This window comes from Diadema setosum, chromosome 2 (assembly GCF_964275005.1).
Source record: "Diadema setosum chromosome 2, eeDiaSeto1, whole genome shotgun sequence".
NCBI lineage: Eukaryota > Metazoa > Echinodermata > Echinoidea > Diadematoida > Diadematidae > Diadema > Diadema setosum.
In genome coordinates this window covers 15279150-15306534 of record NC_092686.1, presented here as the reverse complement: position 1 = coordinate 15306534, position 27385 = coordinate 15279150, and the positions used below count along the sequence as shown (strand labels likewise).

The window sequence follows — 27385 nt, the reverse complement described above, 5'->3', positions numbered from 1 at the left end:
GGTCTAAATATCATAAAATTTGTTTTTTCAAAATTAATAGTGAGTTTGTTGGATAAAAACCAGGAATACACCTTTTCAAATTCTGCATTGAATACAACATTCATATCATGGATATCCTTGCCTGACAGAAAGATGTTTGTGTCATCAGCAAATATAATGGGCTTTAAAACATCACTTACAAAAGCCAGGTCATTAACATAAAGCAAAAAGAGTAATGGACCTAACACTGATCCTTGTGGGACACCAACATTGATATGTTGAAATTGTGAAGTATGATTGTCAATAGACACATATTGTTTTCTGTTTAACAAATAACTTTCAAACCAGTTTAACACATTGCCTCTAATTCCATAATGATACATTTTCAATTTTAGCTGGAAACTGTGTTCCTGTGCCAGGTTTATTTCATGTACCCACAGTCTGAGCATGTTCATTATGTGTGTCTATTGATTGTGTTGATTGTTTGTCAGGGTTTTTGCTGTTTTGTGACCCTTGCTTGATTGATCATCAGCCAGATGGTTTTCTTTGTCTTACATTTTACATTTTATAATGCATATTTTTAGTCTCTTGGTAAAGTCAACTACATTGTACTGTAAAAGCTGTTATCTTTGCGTATAGATGTTTTGCCGCATGAGGAGGTCAAAGACATTTTCGCGAGATGTTGTTTTCAAGATTTGACATTGAAGATATCATAAGCATATTCCTGCCCTATCGCAATGTTTTCGTGTGTTGTTGAATTCGCGGCCCAACATTGATTTACGAAATAAATTTTTTTTTTTTTTTAAACTTTAAAAATGACAGCTTTTGTGGTAATCGTATTTATATTGTACAATGTACCATTTCTATGTCTGCAAACAAGTCTGGAGCCAGGGAACAAAGCAATTTCAGCAGGCATACAATTTTGTATGATAGGTTTAAAGGGATTAGTGTAATAAGTCATAATGCAAGACCTATCATAACCGTATGTTGGTAGGCTTTATGTGATTTTTCATGGGAGTCGAGATATAAAATATTGTGTTTTTTACATTTATAAAGCTGATTAATGCTGATATTCCTGCTACAGACAGAGGGAATGTGAATTACTGTATGCATGGAAATGACACTGTTTTTTTTTTAATGCATAACTGTACAAGCATCAAGGCTGTATACATATTGATATTGCAGTATCAGCAGCAGCTGTTATCAAATACGTGGTAGTTTGACATTTTATATTGACTAAATGTTAATATTTGAAGAGCGATCTGTATCTTGAAGCCTATTTTGGATTTTATTGTTTAATGCCTCTTTGTCAAATGGGTAAATATCAATGAGATTTACAGTCTTATTTGCATGCCATGTGTGTAGGTTTTTTTTTAACCAAAGTTATGGAGATGATATATCTATAGAATGAATGATGTCGTTCATGTTGACGCCTACATTTGTGTGTGTGTGTCTGTGTGTGTGTGTGTGTGTGTGTGTGTGTGTTATATGTGTGTGCTGGTGGAGCTGACTGTCTTATACATTGTCTACTCCAAATATCATTCAAATAACTTGCGAGGTCTCATTTCCTGTTGTGTATGTACATGTATGTATAATGAGAGAGCAGTCAAGTGTGCACGTCACGAACATGACTCCATATTAGGAAATATCAACATGAAACGCATTTATTCCCACCTGATGACGCAGCTACATCTCAGTTTACTTCACAACCAATCAAAAAGAGTAGACTGAAGAATCGAAACATGACAGAATCATAAATAGCTTCTAGCAACACACAATAGAGACAGTTTCGGAGTGTTTACAGTGATGATGATCTGGGGCAGTCTGAAAATATCTGAAAAATCTAAGAAAAAAAAAAAGAATACTTGAAAATGCCAAGAACGGAAGACTGAAAATAAACACTTTCATCCGGGATGGATGAAAGGAAAAGTAACAGAGTAAGTTTTGATGTAAATATAGATTTGTGACAAGCCATCTTTCCTGTGGAAATGAAATCTTTCTGAAAGCAGCTCTCTATGTTTGTGTGGATGTGTCTTCATGTCATAAAGGAAAACAAAACTAAACAATGAAATTATCATTACAGAAACTGATGCTTTCAGAATAGTTGCTTACTTGTATTTCCAAGAGCATTTGTTGTTAGTTATGCTTTTTTTTCCTCATTTGTTTTGGTAAATGCAAGTTTGTTATCAGTCTACATGTGGTAGTCATTTAGATCAGTCCATGGGTAAATACAAGTCTTGTTATTGTTCTACATGTGGTAGTCAGGTACACTGTAGGTCAGTCCATTAGGCCAAAAAAAAAAAATTGTTGCATTGGCGTAACCCGCCCGACCCTAAAAATTCCGCCGACCCCATGTTTTTTTATTTTTTTTTTTTGCTATCGATATCAAATATCTTGTTGATTGCGATCGCGATCGCACAAACCCGGAAGTGGAAACGGCTCTGGGGATATCGGATGTACGAGGGAGGGAGAGATCTAGCGCCTCGCATAAGTCTTCCTTGATCAGTACGTCATCTGTTTCCAACACGGACACGTACTCTAACAAGATTTATTCAGTGTATACGTAGCATTCAGACTGCGATGTATTGTGCACAGTTTTGCCATAGGTTTCTTGTGTGGAGAGCTTACACGAATCTGTATATGTGGGACTGTAATAGAGATCGCCGTGTGCGATGAAAAGATCGTACATATGGGTCAATTTGCATCTATCTTATCTAAGTCAAAATAGTAAAATATGAAGTGAAAACATTCAGGATAGGGATTTCAACATCTTTAAATTCTGTGAAGGGGTATAATTCCAGTAATATCGGCCTCATAAATGATTTGTAGAATAGATGAACACAGCACATTCGGTGCAGCAGTTGTAACTGTTTACTGAGCTGAGCACGAGTTTTACACGTAAAATGCAGGTAGCAAAAAAAAAAAAAAAAAAAAAAAAAAATCCGCCCGACCGACCCTATTTGAAAATCTCATGTTACGCCAATGCAACAATTTTTTTTGTTTTGGCCTTATGCTACTTGATTGGCATGAAAACTTGAAAGAAAATATTGAACATTGTTTTGGGTATTTGCCCAGTTCTGGGCCCCGTTGCAAGAAAGTTGCAATCAATTGCAAATAATTGCTAATTTTGAAACAACGATTCTTATTGGCTCAGGGTCTGCCCTATTAAGAAGACATGCATGCAACAATGATTTTGATTGGCCAGTGACAATCAGTTGCAAGTTGCGTTTAAACGCAAAGTTTCTAGCAACGGGGCCCTGGCCTTGTTTTTGATCAAGTGAGAAACTGACTGACTTCATAAAGGTCTTAGCAAATTACATGAAGTTTAGTCCTGTTTACAGGAAGATAGAAATTCAATTCCTAGCCCAGAAATTATACTTTCAAGATATAGCACCACTGTCGGGGATTTGCAAATTGTGTTACTTTACTTTAGAGGTAATATCATAATTGTTTGGAAAGAAAAACTCACTGTCAGGCCAAATTAAATAATGTGATTACTGTTTTTGTCATTGAGATGTGTTTGTCCTTCATTTCATATTTACCTCAAACCTTGAATATCATTAAGTTTGTTGAAAAGATGTGGAGAAACGTGGTGGGTGTACAAATATTGCCAATAATATCTTTACCATATATTACAAAGTTTGTGGTCACCGACAATAACTTCCATTTTGAACCAGTAGGAATGTAGAAAATAACCCTTCGAGTTCCTGCATTGAGTAATGCCACACTAGGTTCATTGGGCCTCTATTTTCCTCTTGGCACATATGGCACGTCTGGCATGTACGATGTATTAAATTTTCGCATCTGTGCCCAAAATAATTCATTGAAAAGGCAGACACAGCCTTCAAAAAAGAAAAGAAAAAAAAAGATTGATTGGCACTGCAGATTTTGATTACAATGTAATTTGTATGATGGCACATTGCGCAATATCTGTGGGATTTCCCTTCCTGTGAGTGTCACATAAATAGTCTTTACGTTCAGCAGGCCAGAGAAGACTAGCTCATGCATGCTATGCAGAGTAACCCTTACTGTGGCAGGGACTTTGGATGTCATCATGATGTGTGCCAGTCGGCACTCAATGCACACAGCCTCTTTTAAAGAGCTTCAAGCTGTTGTTTGCATTGAAAACTATGCAAACTAGTCAAAGTTCAGGACTTCATGTTAGTGCAAGGGGCCCTTTTTTTAGATCTGTCAAGTGATAATTTGTGCTTATTATTCATGAGCCAGGAGGAAAGGTTAACCCCTGCACCGCTCATGGTAAATAAATCAGTCTGTAATTTTGGCAAATATCAAATTGCTCAGCCACCAGCATCAGATAATCAATGTACATTGTATAATGGATTTTCACTGCATATCCTGTCCAGAGCTCTGCTGATTGTTTTGTCAATTTTTGTGATCAAACATTCAACGTATTTCATGATACCACAAGACGTGAAGTATTTGATGGATTTCCAAAAGCCCCCTCATTGATTCTCGTCTCGTGTTGGTGATTTGACTCTTTAGGCCTATTGCTTTAATAACATCCCTCTGTGGCCTTCTCTTGCAATTATGGGACTACGAGGGCCTTGAACAAAGGCTAACCAAGACCTCTGTCTCCCCCAAAGTCTTGTAAGGCACTGCACTGTCCTTCACACAGCATGTACAAAGTGTAAACATGAAATTGACAGGTGCCTGGAGTTTTGAGTGTGCTCGATTTTCTGGCTGTTTGTGTCTGTCTTTTTTTTTTTTTTAATAAGGCTGCACTGGCTAGCATGATAATGAGGAAAGAGAGGTACTGCCTGGTATAACGAGACTGTAAAAATGAAAGTACAGGTAACTTTTTTTGAGGGCCTGGGGGATTTTGAAATAAAAGCTGCATGGTATACTCTTAGCAGAAATTGCAATAAATCTTCTCCGGTTCAGACATTAAGGCAAGAGAATTTGCAATCTGTGTTGGTGTAAATATTATGCAACCTGATCATGTTACAGTGTAAAGTTTCTCATGGATGCCATACAGAAAAAGTTTTTAGTCTGCTTGCCTTCCTGCATTCTGCGGGGGAAGTTTTGCACAACAGAGGAAGAAGAAGAAGAATTTAGTTGGAATGAGCAGCCAATGTTGTCATAGTAGCAGACGTAATGAAAGGGGATGACATCTGTTATGTCAATCTATCAGCTGTATATGGTGTCTTCAAGTCCTACTTTTTACAGGAATAATGTTGACTTTGACACCAGTCTGCTTCAACTGAAAGTAACAATCTAACTGTGTAGCTCACTAACTATTTAAGAATTTATGAATGTATGCAATGGTTGTTGAAGATGTATTGTCAAGTGAGTAGTCATGGTAGGAATATGGATGAGAATTTTAGTTTTGATGCTAATCATAATATAATGGTAAAAAAACAAACAAACAAACAAACTATTATCTCATTTGAATATGCAAAAGTTACGTTGTACTTTACTTTGTGTATATATGCAATTGCCATATTGTATACATTTGTCGGAAATGAAAGAAAAATGAAATGAAATTAAAATGATTATCATCAACACAATCATGTACACCGTGTATATCTAATGTTTGGTACCACACACTATAGTCACTCTATTGAAACATGGTACACTGTATGGTGTTGAAAGTTTCATATGAATGAGTGAATGACTGCTCTTGATGTAGGCCCATGTTGTGTTTTGGTTGGTGAAATGATGGGAGTAGTTTGCAAAAGTTCTCTGCAACAGTAAACCAATGCACAAGTTACTGAGTAAGCAGCAATTTGATTCCATGAACCATTATCTATCATATGTCTTGCCTACACAGTGCAGGTGTGTGTTACATTCTACGTGTACAATGTATTACCTGCAGACAAGCATACCAGTATAAAATGGGATAGTCAAATTGTGTGAGCAGCAGCCTGCCAATTGACTGAGGTAGACTTGATATTTGTACATGTAGATTCAATGCAACTTCATCAGATTATAACTTTATTTTCTGAATTTTGTTTTTTGATATCCTTACACTTAAAAATAGCATCAAAAGCCTTTGTCATGACAAATTATCAGACTTTTCCTATGTAGATATCCTTTTCAGGAGCATTGTAATGACTCTTACTCAGCATGTGAACATTTCTAAAGATTTTTTTTTTTTTTTTTTTTATAGCAGCATTGTACAAGTTGGCAATTCGGTAAGTATCCCAACTGTTCAGAGGCGGAATCTGCAATGCCAATCAGTAAACCTTGTGATTTGAAACCAGTCACTTTCTCTAGCCTTCTTGGCAAATGCAATCAAAATTCAATACAATTTTCCATGCAATAAACCCAACTTATTCATTGTTTTCATCTATTGATTTTCATCTATCTCCTCAGAGCAACCTAGCTTCGAGGAGGTTCTGCTTAGCGTTGTCAGGGCAACCATTGAGGAGCCAGATCCAGTGGTAAGCACCCATTGTAAAGTTGCCTGCCTGCAAGGCTGTAGAATGTTTCCATCCACCGGTACCGCATTTGATATTTAAATGGTACCTATTTAAAGCAGACATTCAGTGCTGTGATTTTCCTAACAATGATAGATAATGATAATGGTGCTGACATCAATGATAATGTTCTTGATGACAATAATGATGGTGATTATAATAATGATAGTGATGACAGCCTAAGATATTGACTGTAGCGATTCTTCATTAAGTGATGATGAGTCGTGAGACTGGAGAGGAAGGAAAGGTCAAAGGTCATAATAAGGTTTTGCTGGATATAAGACACACAAAAAAAACTTAGATATTCGTTTAAAAGTAAAGCACTATTATACTTTTTTCATTGTAACTTCAGAGACATTTTTCTTAGCCTGATATCTTACTTTGCAATTGTAATAGACAAACTAAACAACCATGGAGCTAACATGGAATTTTCTTTCTTTCTTGATTTCTCTTCAACTCTCTGACCCCCAGATGATAAAGACTTGCTTCAATATCCTGAAAAGGTTGATCGAGTCGTGGGGAGGCAATGGCGGGATGCCTCTCTTTCGGGAATTTATCTACAAGTACGTCATACCGGCGTGCTTTCTCGCTCCCCTCCAGAAGTCGTTTGACCTCACCGACGCACAAACTGTCATGGTAACCATTCTGTCTCATTATTTGGGCAACTCTATGTGTTTCTGTCTGCTGTGTCTGAACTTGTACCCTGAAGATTGGAGAGGGACAGATTTTGTGTATGTGTGTGTGTGTGTGTGTGTGTGTTTGTGTGTGTGTGAGTGTGAGAGATAGAGAGATTACCAGTGAAATTTCAGTGCTAAGAAGACTCACTCTCAATGGGGAGAGAAAAAAAAAAGAGAACTATGAGTACTATTTATTTCCTAAAATATTTCCACTTATTGACCGATTCGGGTTCGTTGAGGGCAGCAGACATTTCATGGCACTGGGCGCAGCCATAGTGGGTGTCTCAGCCGACCCCCCTGCTCTCCCCCACCCCGGGCAACATGTTTATCGCGCACTTGTAACTGAGGTTCGCGCACTAAGCAAGCATTCGCGCACTCAGTACGAGACGCCCATTGGCTAAAGCAGTTTTTCATTCTGCGCGCGTGCTAGTGTAGGGAAAGGGGTGGGGAGTGGGAAGGGGGGGTCGGCTGAGACACCCACTATGGCTGCGCCCATGCCAAAAATACACATAGCGCGTCACAGAATCGGTCAATATATTTTTGAATAAATAATTTTTTGGACAACATGCATGGGACATTGAATTATATTCATGATGTACAGGTATATGGCAAGAAAAAGTTGTCTGTAGAAATAATCATTGATCTCTTTTATTATGCTAAGTTTGAATCTGGAATGGTTCTATTACCAGTCCTATGTCTTACAACCAGTTGTGAAATCACTATTGGTCACTGGTTGTAAATCAAAAGTTAGCTAAATTTCTATAATGTGAAAAGATAATTAAAAAGTTGAATGGGATTTTTATGCACCCCATGGTGTAACCTTGCAGCAGTCTGGAATCAGTTAAAAACCTGAAAGGGATTTTCATCGATTGTGTTAAAAAAAAAAAGGACCGTCAGTATTGAAATTACCTTGAATGTCTGTGGATTGCCACCATATTCTGATTGCGTGATGTTTTACTTTAGGATGAGACAGTATGTTCTAAACCACACTATACTATTTTTGATCGAATTAAATCAATGATTATAAAACATGTGAAGGAGTTGAGACTACCATACATGCTTGCCCAGGTATCGAAGTATATTTAATTCTCACTACCATAGGTAATTTTTTTTGTTTAGCAAGTGATCTATGAAATCGGAACTTTTGAAAATCTAGTATTATGGCTATCAGTGAATAAACTCTTCCATGATATCTGTACCTGATTGCTGTCAAACCTATCCAAAGAACATTGACCTGGAAAGGCCGGTGAAAGAGTGGGTTTTACGTTGTTTGTTTTGTTTTTGTCTTTATCTTCTTCCGCAGGCCCTGGCAGAAGCATCAACAGTACTTAAAAGTATTTACACAAAGGACGGGCTGAATCTGGTCCAGTTTTTGCAGACGGAGTGTTTCATGTCCCTCCCAGTTCGTGTGGATACCGACTCTGCCCAGGTAAGGATGATGCAGTAACCATGACAACAGTGATGATGTTGTAGGTGATGATGTTGATGATGAGGAGGAGGAGGAGGAGGAGGAGGAGAGTGCTTTATTATACTGTTATTCAGTGATGATCATTATTGTGGCATCTAAATGATTCCTGCATTGATGTACAATTTATGAGTACTCATGATCATTGTGCACTGGTTGTGGCATGACGATGATAATGGTTTCAAATTAATCATAAAAATGGCAGCGGTAAAAGTAAATAACAATGATTTTGAGTAGTGCAGTGGTAGTCATAATAACAATGAATAATGTTTACTACACTGTATGTGATGCTAATGTCGATGATGATGATGATATGATTGTATGATTGATATGATTGGATGACTGTAGTAGTTCTTGCATAACTGCTGATGAAGTTGATTGGAAATGAAGAGGAGGAAAAAAGTGAAAGCTATGACAATGCTTTCAGGATAAAGACACCAAAAATTGTGAAATATTTTGTTGAAAAGTACAGCATATTGTGTTCTTTTTTATGCAACTTCAGAAACATTCTGCTGAACTTGCTACTTTACTACAGTAGTTGAGAACAAACCAGCTCTATATCTGTATATTGTATATTCAGGCTGTGGAATCTGCAGTAACTTTATGACCCAAATATTAGTACTCTCACATGGTCACATATTAATAGGGCTGTTCATGATTTGCATTAAAATTGTTACATTTTCCGACATATTGCTCAAGGAACTTATATAGATATTGATCCAGACATTCACTTTGCTGTGGAGTTAAAGTTCAGAATGATGTTCACTATTTGATATGAATATTGATCAAGTGTTTCATAGCTCGATTGTCATGCCTAAAATGGACTATGAAATTACCCTCTCCAAAAAAGGTCAGGATGTCATTGTGCAAGATTCTGAGAGCATGCATTTGTTTATCAGCGATTTTCTTTCTCTTTTTTTTTTCTTTTTTTTTGCCAGGAAATAAACAACGTTGTATAGATAAATCAACCATTGTGTGGTTGCACACAATGCATTCCAAAATTCATGTGATTGCACATGACTGGTCTTATGAGAGTTCAAACAATTCCAAACAATCCTGTGGAAGAGATAAACAAAATTTTAATTCCGATTATGCGATGGTATGTTGCAAATTCCCCAAGATAAGGAGGGCATTGGATTACCAGACTCTTTTTAATAACCTGCATTGGCTAATCTACCATATCAGCTGATTCATTGCCCAGCAAACACTGCCATGCTTGGGTTTATTGAAGTGGAATGTCAGTCTCCATGCCTGCACTTGAGATTTGTAATGAATATCACAATAAATACTGTATATGCCAAATATTTTGTGAGGTTTTTATTTTCGCGAATTTTGTGAGTTGTGTGCTGCTTGTTTGTGAATTTAAAAACACACAAAAAAATAGTAACTCTCATACTGACATGAATGTGACGTGCACACATATGTTTCTCCATTCAATACTGTACCCCACAATCGGGAATTTTATCACTTAGGAAATTGTTGGAGAGTCCCGATTCACAAAAAATTAGACTTGCTCATTATATTGTGTATGATACAGTAGTTCATATTCCTTCAGGCATTCCAGGGCATTTCTTCCATTTTAGTATGAGGGGAAACAGTATGTTTATATTCTAATATCCAAATGAAACAGGCAAAATTGGTGTGTACTGTAAAAGTGGAAATTTTCAAACATTTCGCGCAACCAGAAACTAGCGCGAAAATAAAAGCACACGAATAGTTTGTTTGCCATATGTTCCTGTGCGTGATGTCTTGATTGCACGGAATTAGAAACACGCGAAACTCCTCTTATCCGGCCAAGCGCGAAAAATTAGTTGCACAAAAATATCCACTTTCACAGTATGTGGGGTCTTTTTTTCACTAATTTTCTGGCCATTTTGAAAATAGTTGCCATTTTAAGCTAGATTCAGTATGTGGTATCATGAAACAAACTGGGTGAGTTGTTACAATTTTTCTCCCCCTATGTAAATGAACTTCCAAGCATATAAACACAAGCTTTGTGTTTCAGGTGCTGGTATTAGTATTATCATAATATCATAAGTATGATCATTATCATGAGTTTCATTATGATTATAATTATGATTACTGTCATTGTACAGTTGTCAAAACTGCTATCTTAGATTTCACATTCGAAATCAAAACTTTCTTAGATATCCACCAGCTACAAGGACTGTGACACTGGACACATCTCTTGTTTTTTCAGCCGTAAGTCTATTTCTTATGTTTTGGCAAGCACGCTGGGCTTGCAGTGGCTTAGATGACTAGGTATTCTGCATGGGATCTAAAGCCCTCTTGGTTGGAAGGTTATTGAAAGTTCATAGGATTTTGAGGAATTTTGTATTTCATGGCATAAAAATCCATTAATCTTCCTTAAATCCACTGTTCCTGTTGTGCAAGCTGAACAATTGCAGTGACAAAAAAGCCAAACAATTCGAGACAGAAGTTGTTTTGTAGATTTCAAAAAAGGAAAAGACTGTTTTTTGTGGATTCTTTTTTTTTTTTCTGGCTAGTGCCCATTCCTCTGAAAGCAGAATGTACATACATTTGTATGTAGCAAATTTTAGAAATCCATAGTGTGCATTCTGAGCTGTACAGGATTGAGGTGGTCATGAAAAGTTGTGCTAAATTTCCCTTTTGATGATTTTATCAGTCTCTTAGTCTTACTTATATTTGCATTTATAGTGAAAATATTGGTAGTAGGTATCATTGGTAGAAGAGCATTCTAAAACATCAGCAAGAAAAAAACTTTTCAATTTGTCACATGATTTCCTCTGGGAGACACCACATGTCCGCACACAAAATGTCCAGTAAGTCGACCAGTTTGCTGTTCATGTCTGTTGCATGTAGCAGACTGCAGAGCCAGTCCCACATGCGCATTATAGTGGCAAAAAGCTGTTGCTGTTTCTGTAGTGCCAAGACTTGGTGTGAATGGGCGGGTCGAACATGACAATTTTCCCTCTTGTGGTATTTTTCAGCTTGTAAAGGTCTGTTTGTTTGGAATATAAAACATGCATATTACATTTATGATTTGCCATCCAGGCCAATGTTTTTGATGTGTAAGCCAGCTTTGATCTCTGAAGACTCAATGTTCAACAGAGCAAACTGAATTGAGTGAAAAGGAAACAATTCTAGTTTCAAAAGGATTGGGCACACACACAAAAATAGGAAAAAGTGGTTAAGTTTCAAATTCCACATAATATATTCAGAAAAACAATGCTGGTTACAGTCACATGCTAGTCATAAGACAGAGTCATCCTGTGACTAGTTTCCCATTAGCTTGCATATAAATCTTGGTTAGATTTCCCATTTTTCGATGCATTAAAAAGAAAGAAATTGTATCTTTCAAATCATATTTTACTGTTCAAATGATTAAGCAGTTCTCACTTTATAAAGCTGCAATTATTACACTTGCATTGATATTTACCAAATGACAGGAAATGACTTTGATATTGATCATGTACAAACAAGTTATAAAAAAAATTGGGGGCAAGTACATTGATCCCTTTATGTGATGTGCACATATGTTCGAGATTGTAGCACAGCTTTCATGAAAACACTAGAAACTTTGAAATTCCATGTTAGCCCCTTTTTTATTCTGACGGAGATTTCACTATTCTGTTTGCTTATGACCAACTTGAACATAAAGTGGAGTCTAGCTTGCTATCACAGCCAACTTGAAGATTAATAGGAATCTCACTTTAAAGAGTGACTGTTTGTTTGTTGTTGTTGGTTTTTTTGGCCCTATTTTCACCCCCACAGTAGACCACCACACCCCTTATGCAGACATAACAGACAGTCTAGGGATTTGTGGGAGTGACTCCTGTTTGTCACGTCCTATAGGTGTACAAACTAGCATAATGTCTACAGAAGTGTAAACATCTTACCAAAACTGTTAAGTCTTGAGATGACAGAATCAGAGACGTCACATGCTAAAGTTAATGCTCCTGGCAAAGATACTGAAGGACATAATCTTCATGCCAATGCACACGTCAGAATCTGACTCCTAAGGAAAACAAGGGAGTGGCCATGGTCTAGGGTTAGGGTGCTGTCATAGCTGTCATATTGTCTGACGGATGACATTATAGGCCCGTTCACACATAAGGGAAAAAGTGCGATTTAAAAATCGATTTTCTTATCGCGATCAAAATTTCGAAATTTTTTCCAGTGTGGACAGAAAATTCTCACTAATTACCGCGATCCTTATCGCGATCCAACTCGCACTATTAGTGCGATTTTTCAGAATAATCGCGATTATTTTGCCAAGCGTCGTGTGTGTGAGCGCGATCGAGATTCAGAAATCGGTATTTTTAATCCCATCGTTCGTAGCGCGTGCGAAACTCTATTATTGGGACTGCGGGGTCAGTCTTCGGTTATGCACGTTTCGTGCATGCGCAGTTTGGCCACTGATCGTTCTTTCCTTGATGCGAAGTGCGATTTTTCCCTGTGTATGAACGGTTGGAAAAAAAATCGAAATTTGGATCGCGATTGAAATTTCCATTTTCGTTGTTTGTGAACGGGCCTATTATTCCCCTTGAAAACCTTCCCACGCAAGGATGCTTTTAAAGGTAGGGAATCCCATTTGCATGCCTTAAATGAAGAGTTGTATAAATACAGTGGTATGTTGAAGAGAGTATCATTTTAGAAACTCCCATAAAGTATTGAAAGTGGAAGGTAACATTTAATACATTTTTATTGACCATTAGATTTTGAATTGAATTTTTTTCGGGGCTCACCGTAAATTCCAGTACATTACTAGGCTACCTTTGCAGACCCATGCACTGCATGTGTGTCCATCATGTATATTTTGTGAAGAAAGTTCATCCAAACTTACAAACATTTCTATATACATTCTTGCCACACACTCTATATATTACTACATCAGCTCTTATACTTTTAGATTTGTGTTTATAAATAAAAGATACAGAAGACTGCAACAAAAAGGCTTAAGTGTGGCTGACACACAGAACTACTGAGTAGTTGAGTTTTGTGCATTATTCAAATTGTAGATAAATGTTGACTTCCAAATTTCTCAGCAGTGGCCTAAACAAGTCCCCTGAGGTTCATATTTAATGTTTTGCTGCATTTTGGGAGGTCTGTAAAAGGTATCCCCTACCTTTAAGAAATGATGACATGTCTGCGTCTTGATGTTTTTTTGGTACACTCCCTGTTTTGTCTAGCCAAAGGTCATTTGGTTGTAACAAATGTTCAGCATATGCACCAGACTTCCAGTTTTTTCTTGCAGTTTCTGCACCTATTACTGTCCTTTAACGCCCACTGTCTGCAGTGCACAAGGAAGGCCTTCAATGCTCACAATTTTATTTTTAATATGGACTATGGAGGGAGGTCTTTCTTTGATTCAGTTATCACTGCCGCCACCTGATTACTGTAAAAGTGGAAATTTTGGCAGTATTGAAATTTTCACGCATTTCGTGCAACCAGAAACTAGCACAAAAATAAAAGCACGCGAATATTCAGACCCAACTGCCTGTGAATAAGTTTTACACCAATGACTCACAGGGCTGCATTTGGCCAAATATGAATAGTATCAAGAAAATGTGGACTCTAGATATTTTGAGGAGGGGGAGGGGGGGGGGGACATACCGTGGAATTTTACACGTACATCTGTCTCTGCAGTTGGAGAGTCATTGCTTAAAATGAAATAAAAAAGTGTTTTGAGTTTGACGTTTTTAGACTGAAGACACAGGTTCTGTGCAGCTGTGTATCAGCAAATGAAAATCTGATGGACAAATATTGAGTTCATTTTTGTTTGTGAGAACGCAAGCTAATGATAAAGAACCTTATTAAAGATGGGGTTCGCTTTGAGGTGCAACCAAACAGTTTCCGCTATGATGTTTTGACAGACACCCTATGATACACGTACACATACGTGCAGTACATCTGACACGGATGTATAACGGACATCCTGAAGGAGCTATTGGTAACATTGATCACACTTTGGACATCCTGTCCTGGTCGACATTGCAAACCAACAAACAGAAAATCAAACCAAATGCACCACTATCTCTGTATGACTCTTAGGAATGTTACAGCAATCGGCAAATTTTGCATGTAGTGTGGGGACTGGGATTGTTTGGTGGTAACCCAGGAAATGAGACCATGTGTGTTATTGTCACATTTCTATTCCTGCATTCATTTCAAGGGAATACCCAAATTTTGATACAGAGGAAATGAACAATCCTGCCAGATTAGTGTGGTAAATCTGGTAAATCCATATGCTCAAAATTTTTTAGCTTGGTGATGAATCCACTTTATCCAAATCGTTATGATTCTAACATTGCATTTTGCCATGTTATTGCATATCAACCACATGTAATGCTCATGATGTTATTGCTGTTGTTTCTTTGATTTTTTTTTTTTTTGGGGGGGGGGGGTTGCATTGTGCCATTTAGGTCTTTCATACTTTGCTGCAAGAGCAAAGAAAAATCTCCATGAGAGCAGGGAGATGAACCTGGTAAAATATTAGAGTTAGTGCATATCAAAAAAGCAGATATTTTTTCTAGGCATAGATGGAGTAATGAGATTATTCAGACACAAGGAAGATTTACTATACAACTGTAGTATCTCTGTGACCACAGAACAATTTTATACAGCTCCAGGTAGCCAGTGCAGACTTATATCACTCTGCAAAATGCACAACTGAAATGCCATAACTTTTTATTTTATGTTTAATTCTAATAAACATTCAACTACACTATCATTTTTTTTTTCCATTTATGTAATCCAATATGAACTTTGTATGGAATTGTTATTGATTAATTCTGGTATTCATTACAAAATTGATTTAATTTGCATGTATGGCCCAAGACACAGCATCTGCCGTATGACTTTCATGTGTTTTGTAGGGGAAAAAAGCTAAAAAGAAAGAGAATTTTGCAAATAGTAAGAATGTTAATCGATATTTCAGCTGTTTACAGCAATTACCATTCTTGTCTGTGTGTTTTTATTTGTTTTTTGTTTTGTTTTTTTAACCAGCAAGATGTGTATGTTCAAAGTAATGGGAGCTAATTCAACAGTTCCATGACATTTGCTTGTGCAACAACTGCTCAGACTATGAAATATCCACATACTAAACCAGACATAGATTCTACATTGATTCTACCCACAAACACAACCCTAACCCTACTTCTGAGTCCTTGGAGAAAATAATACTGGAGCAAATTGTCACAAGAGCAAATGTCATGTCACCAATTCAGCAGTAGAGAGGTTTTCTGTGACTGTTTCGATAGTTTGAGGGCATTCCTCAAACAAACAGAAACCTCTGCATGGGAAAGTGGTGAGTCATGGGAAATCCAGTAGCATGAGTTAATGTTGTAATAAGAAAGAAAGAAAAAACACACATAAGAACAAGACTGGCAGTATGAATTGGCGGAAGCGAGATGTTCAGAGAATGAAAGAAATGATGCGGCGAGGTGGAAAGTGGGGGTGCCTGGCATCACTCATCTAATGTTGGTTCGTATGAATCATGGGTAATTCTTGTTTGGTCAAACCAGAATGGTCTGAGTCACCGCGATGTGCTCAGATGGACACGTATGTCAAGTGCAATTCATCTCCATATCCATTGTTCAAGCTGACTGAACAGATTGTGATATAAATGAGATGAACAGAGCAATAGGAATTTCATCAGCATCGGACATGAAATGGAGAAAGTGGGGAAATTTTGAAATGTTGGCTGACTTCACCAGACACAGATAAATTGGAAGATGTGATGGTGTCATTGCCTCACAATTCTCACATTGGTTTGTGTACATTTTTTTTTTTAATGATTTTTTTTTATTTGAATTTCATTTGATATGATATCGCAATTGATTTTGCAATGACATACACAAAATTCATTTTGATCAGCTTTGATCGAGCTCAAAAGCTTCTGCATAACCGATCAAAATAGGCAATGAAAGGACAGCATGGCATGAAAGCCTGCTGTAAACTAAATATCTTATGAAGCATAGACTCCATTTGATGGAACAAAATATGCATTTTTGACATTAAAATCATAATGCTTCACCCCTCTCATATATATATATATTTTTTTATTTATTTATTTATTTATTTTTTTTAAATGCAAACACACACAGACAGAAGGCTTTAAATCCCAAGATTTTGGTCGATGATACCCAACTTCAATGCCCTTTCCCCCACATTTGTCAGATTACTGTTTGATTATTCACTGACCACGTGCACAGTGATTGGATGCAAAGGATTGTACAATTTGTATTCTTTTTCCTGCTTTTGTGCCCTAAAAGCAAATTTACCAAGGATTTGTATAGAGTTAAATGAGAGACGTGGTTATGACATCACTTCTACCAATTTGGGTACTGGTTTTAGTGGTTTCTGTTGATATCGGTGATGCGCAATAACAGGATCCCAAATCCTTGGGGCTTTTTTTTCCCCCTCTAAAGGTTGATGATCCTGTGTGTCTGTTTTTAGTGTATCCAAGAAAGCCATCCTAGAAATGAGATAGAATTGCTCTTTAAAGGGATGGTACAGTATTGGTGGAGATGAGAATTGGGCTTTTAACTTTTTGCGAGATACCAAGAAAACACTTATGATAGTACAGAGCATACCATTTTAAGAGGAATTCAAAGTTTATTTGATGAAAATCGGGTTTGCAATGACTGAAACATCCAAAAACGAAGTAAAACAAAACGATCGTTATAAGGTGTGGGTCCCACACTTTAGTGGTTTCTCATTATCTCACCAAAAAATGTTAGAAACCTGAAATTAGGTCTCAACCAAAACTATACGATCCCTTTAAAGCTACTGAAAGAGCAAGTCCTGCTGAATGCTCATGGATAAGTCAAATTGAGATTCAAATTAAATACATTATGTACTCAACTACCCTTATTTCAAAAGTAAATTATATGTAGAAAAACATATGATCATGCATCATAAAACCAACTAGAAGGGCACACCCTGATTTAGTCAATATTCTGGGTTTTCTTTTTAAATTTTCTGAAAGAGCAGTTCTTCTACATAGCCATGAAGTTTGGGATCACATAACTCATGGGAACTTGTGATTTTTACAGTTTTCTAAAAACACTTTTTTCATATAAGAGTGTGATGAGGTATGTCTCATAGGCCCCTTTTCATTTCTTAAAAATCTCTCATACACTCCTCACCCCCAAGGCTGATAACTTTTGAAAAGTTATTGCTGCTGTGTTAAAAGTTGTTATCAGTCACGAATAGAATGTGCTTGAGTGTGCAAAATTGTAGCCTAATTTTATAATTCCTTCATTGTTGCTGTTACAGAGATATACATCCTTTTTTTTTTCCCATCCCATGCACAGAGCACAGCTTGTTGAGATTTTGTACTTGAATAAACCCTAAATTTCAAAGCCTCTTTTCTCAGTAAACACTTTTCCAGAATGTATACTTTCTTTTTGCATTCTTAAGATACATAGCTCAGGAAAGTTTGTAATTGGTTTATACATCATTTTAAACTTAAGAGTCTACTCTGTAGAATCTCCCCTTAAAGGTATTAGCCCACATTTGTAAACCTGCAGCAATTGGTCTCATAGTTAGCATGGAGTTTGGGTATGATTGCTGTAACACCTGTGCAAAATTTCGTTCCAATTAGTCCCATTACTTTCATAAAAATAAATGAAAATGCACCGTATGCATGCGTATAAAAACGCTCGCTAGCTCCGGTCCACGCGCGTACTACATGCATGCGATACATGTGTAAGTTAATGTACGTAGCTAGCCCGCGTTCGCAATTCGATTTTGGGTCGGGTTGACCCGGTTTGAAAATTGATTTTAAAACGATGATTTTCTCTCTTTTATCGAATGGTATAGACAAAGAGCAACAGGTGAGGTATGTTACTGTTATAACTTGTACTTGAAGTCATATTGGACCTGTTTTATGCAGTTTTGATTTTCGTGGGTTTACAAATGTGGGCTAGTACCTTTAACCTAAAAATCTGCGTCTTGCAATTTTGTGTTGGTTTTGTGATGCAGGAACACATATTTATTGTAAAGAAGAGAAAGAAGCAGAAGAGTAAGAAGAAGAAGAAGAAGAAAAGAAGAAGAAGAAAGGAAGAAGAAGAAGAAGAAAGGAAGAAGAAGAAGAAGAAGAAAAGAAGAAGAAGAAAGGAAGAAGAAGAAGAAGGAGAAAAGAAGAAGAAGAAAGGAAGAAGAAGAAGAAGAAGAAAAGAAGAAGAAGAAAGGAAGAAGAAGAAGAAGTAGAAAAGAAGAAGAAGAAAGGAAGAAGAAGAAGAAGAAAAGAAGAAGAAGAACAAGAGAGGAAATCTAGAGATTATGAAAGATTTTTTTCCCCCTGTTGATCTGTGGTCTACTATTTGAGCAGTCAAACAAACAAACAATAATGGACATTTTTTTTTTTGTGTGTGTGTGTGTCATTAATCTTTGAAATGACTTTTTTTCTTCTTCAAATGATTGCCTCCTACTGCAAAATTCTGCAAATCGGGGGATTTTATCGTTTGTGTTTCTTGCTCAAATACTGGCGGGTGTGAGCAAATTCCAATGAAGAATGTAATGTACGAAGAAAAAAAAAATCATTGATTTGTGTAATGGCAGTATGAATGCACTATTTGTGTTCATTTGAATTTCCTTGAACTTCTTGGTTGTACATGTGCTATGATGACCTGCAGTGGGGGGGGGGGGGGGGGGGCTTTTTCGTCAGGATTTGTTTGCAATGAAGGCAACCTCAGAAAACAAGCTACAGTTACAGAAGGTGTGATATTGGAGGAGGAGGAACAAAGACCTCCTCCTCACATGATGGATAGTTCTGAGAAGAATTTGCGTAATCCTGCTGGTATTTCATCTACAAATAAGAAAGAAAGAAGGGGGAGGGGAATTTCTGTGGCCTGAGGCACTATGCCATGTTCAGTGGCCTCAATCTCCTATAGTGACCTGATATCTCATAGTGTGATATCCGCAATCAGTGACCTGACCTGACCATAGATGGATGTTTATGACGGATGTGGAAATACAATTTGATTTCATGTGACCCTGACACTACTTTTTTTAAGTATCAAGTAATACATTTTTTCCTTATAAAAATTAGCCAGAGGAAGGAAAATCGTTTCCTTCCTCCATTGTTGGAGTTGTGCATTCAACACACATACAGAGACTAGGGACCGGTTAGAATTATTTTGTTCTCTCTTAGACCCCCCCCCCCCAAAAAAAAAAGTAATAATAATAATAATAATAATGATAATACGTAATTCTTTAGGCTTTTTTTTTCAAGGTCACATTTGTGACATATTTCTTGGATACTTGTGTTCATACAGGCATGTTTATTTTCATTTTTTTTTTTTTAGTTTGTAATAAACTGTAACATATCAATATAATTCATAGCCTAAAGTACCTCTCTGATGTGTCCTAGGGGCAGGGGTTATACCCAATACCTTGTCCTTCCCTATAGAGAAATCAAAAGGATAGAATTTTTTTAGTGCCAGTAATGGAGTGGTTTTCATTCTCAGAATCCAGTTATACATGATCACAATTCTTGTTCAAGCCATTTTTAAGTGGCAACATCCCCAGTCATTGTTTACAAATTCATCTGATCTATTTTATTCATTCACAATGCCTAATTGTGTAAATCATGGCCTTATAACCAATTTAAACAAGCAATTATTTACACTCACAATTCAAGTCAAGTTTTCGTAGTATACCTGTTTACATAAAATGCCCACACTGTTAAAAAAAAAAAAAAAAAAAAAATGTTAATAAACTTCAGTGTAAAAGGATTTGGTCTCTTTCTTGCAGACTGTTCACCTGTTCACCATAGCCAATCATGCAATCATGCTTAATTTGGGGAAAATCCGGTCTGGTTTACAGATAACAGGGTCTCAATTAATGCTAATTATCGTAGCCATTGTCTTTGCTATCTTAATGATCATTGTAAGTATCAAATGCATTTATTGCAACACTTTAGAATAAGTATAGTTTTGTGTCATCCACACATATCATTAGTAACTAACCTTTAGTGACACTAGCCCTAAAGTGATATTGAATTATGTAGTAATGTGTTCAGTCATCATTACATGTATGATGTAACATTACACATTTCTGTCAAGTCTTGTTTTGAGTGCTTTGCCAAAAATGCCACCAAAAAACAACAACAAGTGATTGATGTGAGGTTTAACTTCATTTGTTTGAGGACAGGGAGGTTGTTTTGAGTTTTGATGTTAGGAAGATAATGCAAGTGTATTAGAAACACACACACACACAAAAAAAAAAATGCTGTGTGTGAATGACTTTGCCACTCTGCATCATGGGATATAGTGGCTCATGGCCAGTATCCTCTTGGATGATGCTGTGATTTTTGGCTCCAGAATTTGGCAGGAAAATGATGACCAGAAATTGTTGACATGATCACTCAGTATGACCAAACAATGCCAGTCACTTTTATTTTTTTTGTACCCTGCCAAGCAGAGCTTTTAGTAGTAATGGACCCCTGTTACACATGTTACACCCCTGTTGGCCCGAGGCCTGCTTTTCGTGGCTGGCCTGATGGATGATCCCCTACAATGCATATTTCAGGATACTCAAACCATATAAAAAAAAAAAAAATTATATTTACTACATATTTCTTGTGTAGCACATGTCACCATAACAGTCTATGATGACTTGGTCACAAAAGAAAAAGGAAAGTTCATTAAAAACTTCATACACGAGCATGGCAGAGTAGATAAGAGCGTAAAAAGGCACTATCCAATTGTTCAGTTGTATCCAAACATGGTGGTCTGATGCAGAAAATGCCACGTGGAAGATGATGTCTTCTGGAAAGAGCAACCGTCACAGAAAGAAGTATTTAAAACAATGAGACTATTCAGCAAGGACAATGAACTCGATACGGGTTTATTGCTGATATACAAGTCCTTCGCGCTGTGTTGAAGCAATATCTTACAGACGAAGCATTGATATGAGAAACAGGGAATTCCCTCTGACGCACTCTCCATACAAACTCTGTGAGCGTCATCAATTCTTGCTTCATCTAATGCTCTGCATGGGAGCAGGTGATGATGTCAATTGACTAGCCTTCGTCAAAGGCCTTGCTGTCTTAATTGCAAGAGGAGCGAGCAGAGGGTCATTACGCAAGACTACTGTAAAACAAGGATTGTTAATTTCGAAAGAGCCAAGATTCCCAAAATTAAAATGCTTGTGAAAGTAGTTCTTGTCTGCACAATATGCATTAAATGCCAGTGATGATTTGCAAAAAATTTCATGCCATGAAAAAGGCCGCTGGCTCCAATTCACGAAAATGTCATGTCTCAAAAATATCTTGCTTTACAATAGTCAAGCCACCGAGGAGGGTTTTTTTTTTGAGATTTGTTTGAATTTCGTAACTTGCACCACTCAATTACCGAATGTTACTACTACTGTTTGGAAGCCCCCCCCCCCCCCAAAAAAAAAAAAACCCAAACAAACAAACAAACAAACAAACAAACAAACAAACAAAAAGAAGAACACAACCAATAAGTAGATCACCATCTGATTAAGTTGATGCATGCACATTTTGCATCGACATCCAAAGGGCAAATTGAACAAATGCATGCACTGTAGGTCGACGTAACTATCAAATTAAATTATTCAGTAGAAGTGGAATAATACATTGTTGTTAGATATTCTCCAAGTCATGTGTAATGAACACAATCATAGATCTCAAATTGTTTGGAATTTTTCAAGTAATGGAAATTTTATTTTTCCCTTCTGTAATTTATATTTCTGCTGTCATATAAGTACACCTGTAGAATAAAAAACAATTAAATGGAATTTCACAATTTTTTTTGTTTTTTCTGGCACATGTAGAGAGCGAATTAACGCAAAGAAATATTGTACAGCTGTATCTCAGTAACACGTCATCACATGGGTGTGGCCTGTGATTTATACAACGACAACAAAATGAAAATGCCCCCCAGCATAGATTTATTGCCAGATGTTTTACAAGAAAATTGATTTGATTCACGGACACATAAGCAGAATAACTTGATGAGGATTTAAAGGAGTTCCTTCTTACTCTGAAATCCTTCCCTGTTGCCAGGAGGTATTTGGTTGCAGAGATAAAGCAGGCAAACCAGAGAGGTGGGAAACCCATTCCACCTCCCTGGACAAACTGTAGTCCTCAAAGGCAGCAGTATTTTTGAAATAACTTTCACTTTCATGAAAAAAATTCCTGCAGAGCTATGTCATTACAGAAGCATTCACAGTGGAATTACTGTGGTAAGCCACAGTGCCCCCCCCCCAAAGTTTTCAAAGGAAGGGGGGCAATCCCCATTGAAAGTTTAATGGCAAGTGACCCATTGCTGTTTTTGCCTGAATCAAGCGGATATGTCCTGCCCCACCACAGGAAGTTGGTCTTACCAGTATTATGTCTGCTTCTTGAATAACAGCCGTAGCTATTGTATTTTTGTCTCTGCAACATCAACATCCCATGTGCCACCCATAAACTTGTATCCCCAGGGGGCAACTTTTTATTTTTAAGAAGAGTCTTTCAACATGGGAAGCAGGAAACCCCAGTGAAAGGCAGGAAATTCCAGCATTCATGCACAGTGACCGGGGCAAATTACACATGTGTCTCTTTTTCCTTTTTCTTTCTTTTTTAAAATCAAGTGGGACTGATTTGTACATCAAGGTGCTGATTGCTATAACAGTGAAACGTTTTTCGCATCATGTTGCAAAAATCTATTTTCAAAAATGAATAATGGGGGGGGGTGTGAATGTGGCTATACTTGCTTGTGTCTAGTTGGAATTTGTGGGTGTGTGGATGTTAATGTTGATGCGTGATAATGCATTTGGTTCAAGCAATCTGTTGCACACTACTAACTACTATGATGTCATAATCAATGGCCTTGGCAGCTACCTGGTATACGTGTAGTTGCACAGTTTATGTGTGGTTGCGGGAAGGAATCTAATTATTGATTTGAAATCATGGATGCCAAATGTGACCATTTTCTGCACTCTTGTTGCAAAATGTCAAAGCAAGTTTCATTTAAAGTTATGAGTATTACACTCCTATCTGCATTTTTTTTTCTCAATATTTTGAGTGGCTTTTGCTCACCCAAATGCTGCAATTAGTCTAATGTTAACTTTTGTGAACAACCAATTAAAACTATATCAATCTGATTTAGGTTAGTCCAGAGTGTACATGAGTTGATGATGTGAAAGAAATGTTTGTGATTCATACAATCTATCGACCGATTCTGTGACGCGATATGTGTATTTTTGGCATGGACAGTGCCATTACTGCGGTGTATCATCCGACCCCCCCCCCTCCTCTCTCCCCACCCCTCTCACGCGCGCAGAATGAAAAACTGATGCATGGTTGTTTTAGCCAATGGGCGTCTCGTACTGAGTGCGCGAATGCTTGCTTAGTGCGCGAACCTTTGTTACAAGTGTGCGATAAACATGTTGCCCTGGGGGTGGGGGAGAGCAGGGGGGGTCGGTTGAGACACCGCAATTTGAGCTCATGGCTGCGCCCAGTGCCATAAAATGTCTGCTGCCCTCAACGAACCCGAATCGGTCAATATGTTGATTTTCAGAGAGTAGTATCACAAGAAATAACATATTGTTGGTGTCCATGTGTTATTTTTTTCCCCAAAAACATCAGTTCTAATCCTAATCTGTTTCAGTGAGATAATGTGTTCCCTGTGCATTCAATTCATAGCATACTGTGAGAATGTGATGCACAAGTGTGTAAATGAAATCACTTTTCTTTTTTTAGTCGAATTGGGAAGAGTCTTCAGTTTGCAGAAAGCTGAATATTTTGCTATTCCAAGAACCACAATAGTCTCCCCCCCCCCCCAAGAAAAAAAAAAGTTAAGAAACTACCATTTTGATATAACTATGTCATCACTGACTGTTGCTTCCTATCCTTGTAGCATTCGTCTACTGTGCCTAAACAATGTGATGTGATTTACTCACATATTCTTGGAAATGTAAGGTATTTTTATTTTCAGTTTCAGGAGGATTTAGCTCCGTCTTGGAAATGTAAGGTGTTTTTCTTTACAGTTTCAGAAGGATTGAGCTCCATGATTTCTCTCAAAATATGGGATGGAAACTTTTATTTATTTTACTATATTAACTTGCTTTCAGAGAAATTCCAAGCAATTTACCAGTTTCTGTAAAAGCAGTTTCAGTTGATATAACTTTCCATTTTTGTCCCCGCTGAACGAGTTCGAGCAGGGGACTATGAAACGGGCTCCGTACGTGTGTGTGTCCGTCCGTGTGTCCGTCCGTCCGTCCGTCCGTCCGTCCGTGTGTCCGTCCGTGTGTGCGTCCGTGTGTGATCAAAATCTTCAATTTGCTACTTCTCTGTCATTTATGAGCCAATTTTGATTCTGTTTGCTTTATATGATAGCATTACATGGGAGCTTTGAAACTTCTACACAGAATTTCAGTCGTGACCTTTGACCTTGACCTTCGACCTATATTGTACATTTTGCTACAAAATACTACTCATTCGCCATTTCTAACCCGATTTCGATTCCGTTTGCTTTATATGATGGCACTAGGTGAGGGCTTCAAAACTTCTACACAGAATTTTGACCTTTGACTTCTTTGACCTTTGACCTTGATTTTTGACCTGTATTGTACATTTTGCTACAAAATGCTACTCCTTCGCCATTTCTAACCCGATTTCGATTCCGTTTGCTTTTTGTGATGGCACTAGGTGAGGGCTTCAAAACTTCTACATAGAATTTTGACCTTTGACTTCTTTGACCTTTGACCTTGATTTTTTGACCTATATTGTACATTTTGCTACAAAATGCTACTCCTTCGCCATTTCTAACCCGATTTCGATTCCGTTTGCTTTATGTGATGGCACTAGGTGAGGGCTTCAAAACTTCTACACAGAATTTTGACTTCTTTGACCTTTGACCTTGATTTTTTACTTATATTGTACATTGGCTACAAAATGCTACTCCTTCGCCATTTCTAACCCGATTTTGATTCCGTTTGCTTTTTGTGATGGCACTAGGTGAGGGCTTCAAAACTTCTACACAGAATTTTGACCTTTGACTTCTTTGACCTTTGACCTTGATTTTTTGACCTATATTGTACATTTTGCTACAAAATGCTACTCCTTCGCCATTTCTAACCCGATTTCGATTCCGTTTGCTTTATGTGATGGCACTAGGTGAGGGCTTCAAAACTTCTACACAGAATTTTGACCTTTGACCTTGATTTTTTACTTATATTGTACATTGGCTACAAAATGCTACTCCTTCGCCATTTCTAACCCGATTTTGATTCCGTTTGCTTTTTGTGATGGCACTAGGTGAGGGCTTCAAAACTTCTACACAGAATTTTGACCTTTGACTTCTTTGACCTTTGACCTTGATTTTTTACCGATATATTGTACATTTTGCTACTAAATGCTACTTCCGGCGGGGACATATTTTACGCACCGCGTAATTTCTACTTTTCCTTGTTTCAATGTATTTTTAGGGATTTTCTGTTTTATTTTGGGGGGTTTTGCTTCATTTTTGAGATTTTATCAGCTAACCAATGATATCATGTTCTATGTTTGTTTTTTTTATTCTCTGCAGGCTTTCTGTCAGGCATTACAGGAGATGGATGTGAAAAATTTCAAGAGTTTCTGCAAGGTATGTATTCAAGATCAGACATTGATGTCATTTTTTCCATTTATTTTGATTTATCAGCCACAACCTACTTATGAGGAAATTCAGGTGGATTTTTTTTTTCTCTTTACATTACAGACAGAAACAAAATATGGAAGAAATGATGTATGTCTGTTGAGGTCTGCATTTGTTCTATAACTTTTGATAACTTCACATTTCAATTCTCTTCTCGTTTACTTCCCTCCCCCCATTCTCAGAAAAACTTCCAGATGTTGTTTGACAGTCTGTTTTAATGCTTGATATGTTCAAATGATTTGGAGTACAAGTAGAAGAAATATTTGCATACTTGCCAACTAGTAAGATTTTATCAGATTCAGTAAGATTTTTTATGGTAAAAATAGCAAAATCAGATTTTCTGTCAGAGAAATCAGATTTTAAAAAAATATTTAGATATACCTTTCATGTGTATTTTCTGAAGATTTGACCGAAAGTAAGATTTTTAACTTCAGTTTGCATATAAAATAAGATTTTTGCAATCCACGAGTAAGATATTTCATTTTGAAATATTGGCAGGTATGTATTTGAGGCTCTTCCAAATACATGAAGTATTGGTCTCTTTCGTTGGAAGGAGTTCCTAGCCACGTGAATAGTAGGGCAGCAACTGTTTATTGTACAGCAAATTTCTGTGAAAATATATGAGGTGGTTAGTACATGTAGTGTAGCAGATTTTCTTTTCAATTTCTTGGAAATTCACTGGAAACCAAAAGTAAAGATCATTATTGTGGCAAGGGTGTTATAGTGATAGAAGTGGCCTTTTTGCATAGCTGCAAAGAGCATAATAGAAACACTGTTTTCTTTTTCTTATGTCTGTAAAACCAAATTCTCAGTGTGAGGTTTTGTTGGCTTATGTAGGCCTGAGGCAATGTATGACTGTGTAAACCACAACATTCCTAGACAGTATGTCAAAGCCCTAAGGGAGATGGTTGCTTGGTTAACTACCCCCTCCTCATTGCAAGTTCCATTAATTTCCTAAACTCACTCAATTAACACCACCCCCCCCCCTCCCCCTCAGTGTGAGTGTAATGTTGAGAATTGTCAATTGGCAGTCAGTGCAAATATCATTCAGTTTGACTTCATGTTTGCACAGTTTTATGTGAGTAGTGGGCCAATATCCTCAAACTTCATTAGGCCTATTATATTGGTGCATTGGCAAATCAGGGATACTTACATTGTGTAAAAAAGTTGACATTCCTTCAAAAT

General features: G+C 37.2%; 1 protein-coding gene across 1 annotated transcript in view; it reads left to right on the top strand.

Annotated features, from left to right (window-relative positions):
• The window catches only part of LOC140246180 (exportin-T-like), a 99298-nt gene that overhangs the window by 60201 nt on the left and 11712 nt on the right, over window positions 1-27385 (top strand). Inside the window, exons 18-21 of the mRNA XM_072325619.1 lie at window positions 6316-6383; window positions 6891-7055; window positions 8400-8525; window positions 26093-26149. Coding sequence (XP_072181720.1) covers window positions 6316-6383; window positions 6891-7055; window positions 8400-8525; window positions 26093-26149 — 416 coding nt within the window. The remainder of the gene's footprint in view (window positions 1-6315; window positions 6384-6890; window positions 7056-8399; window positions 8526-26092; window positions 26150-27385) is intronic.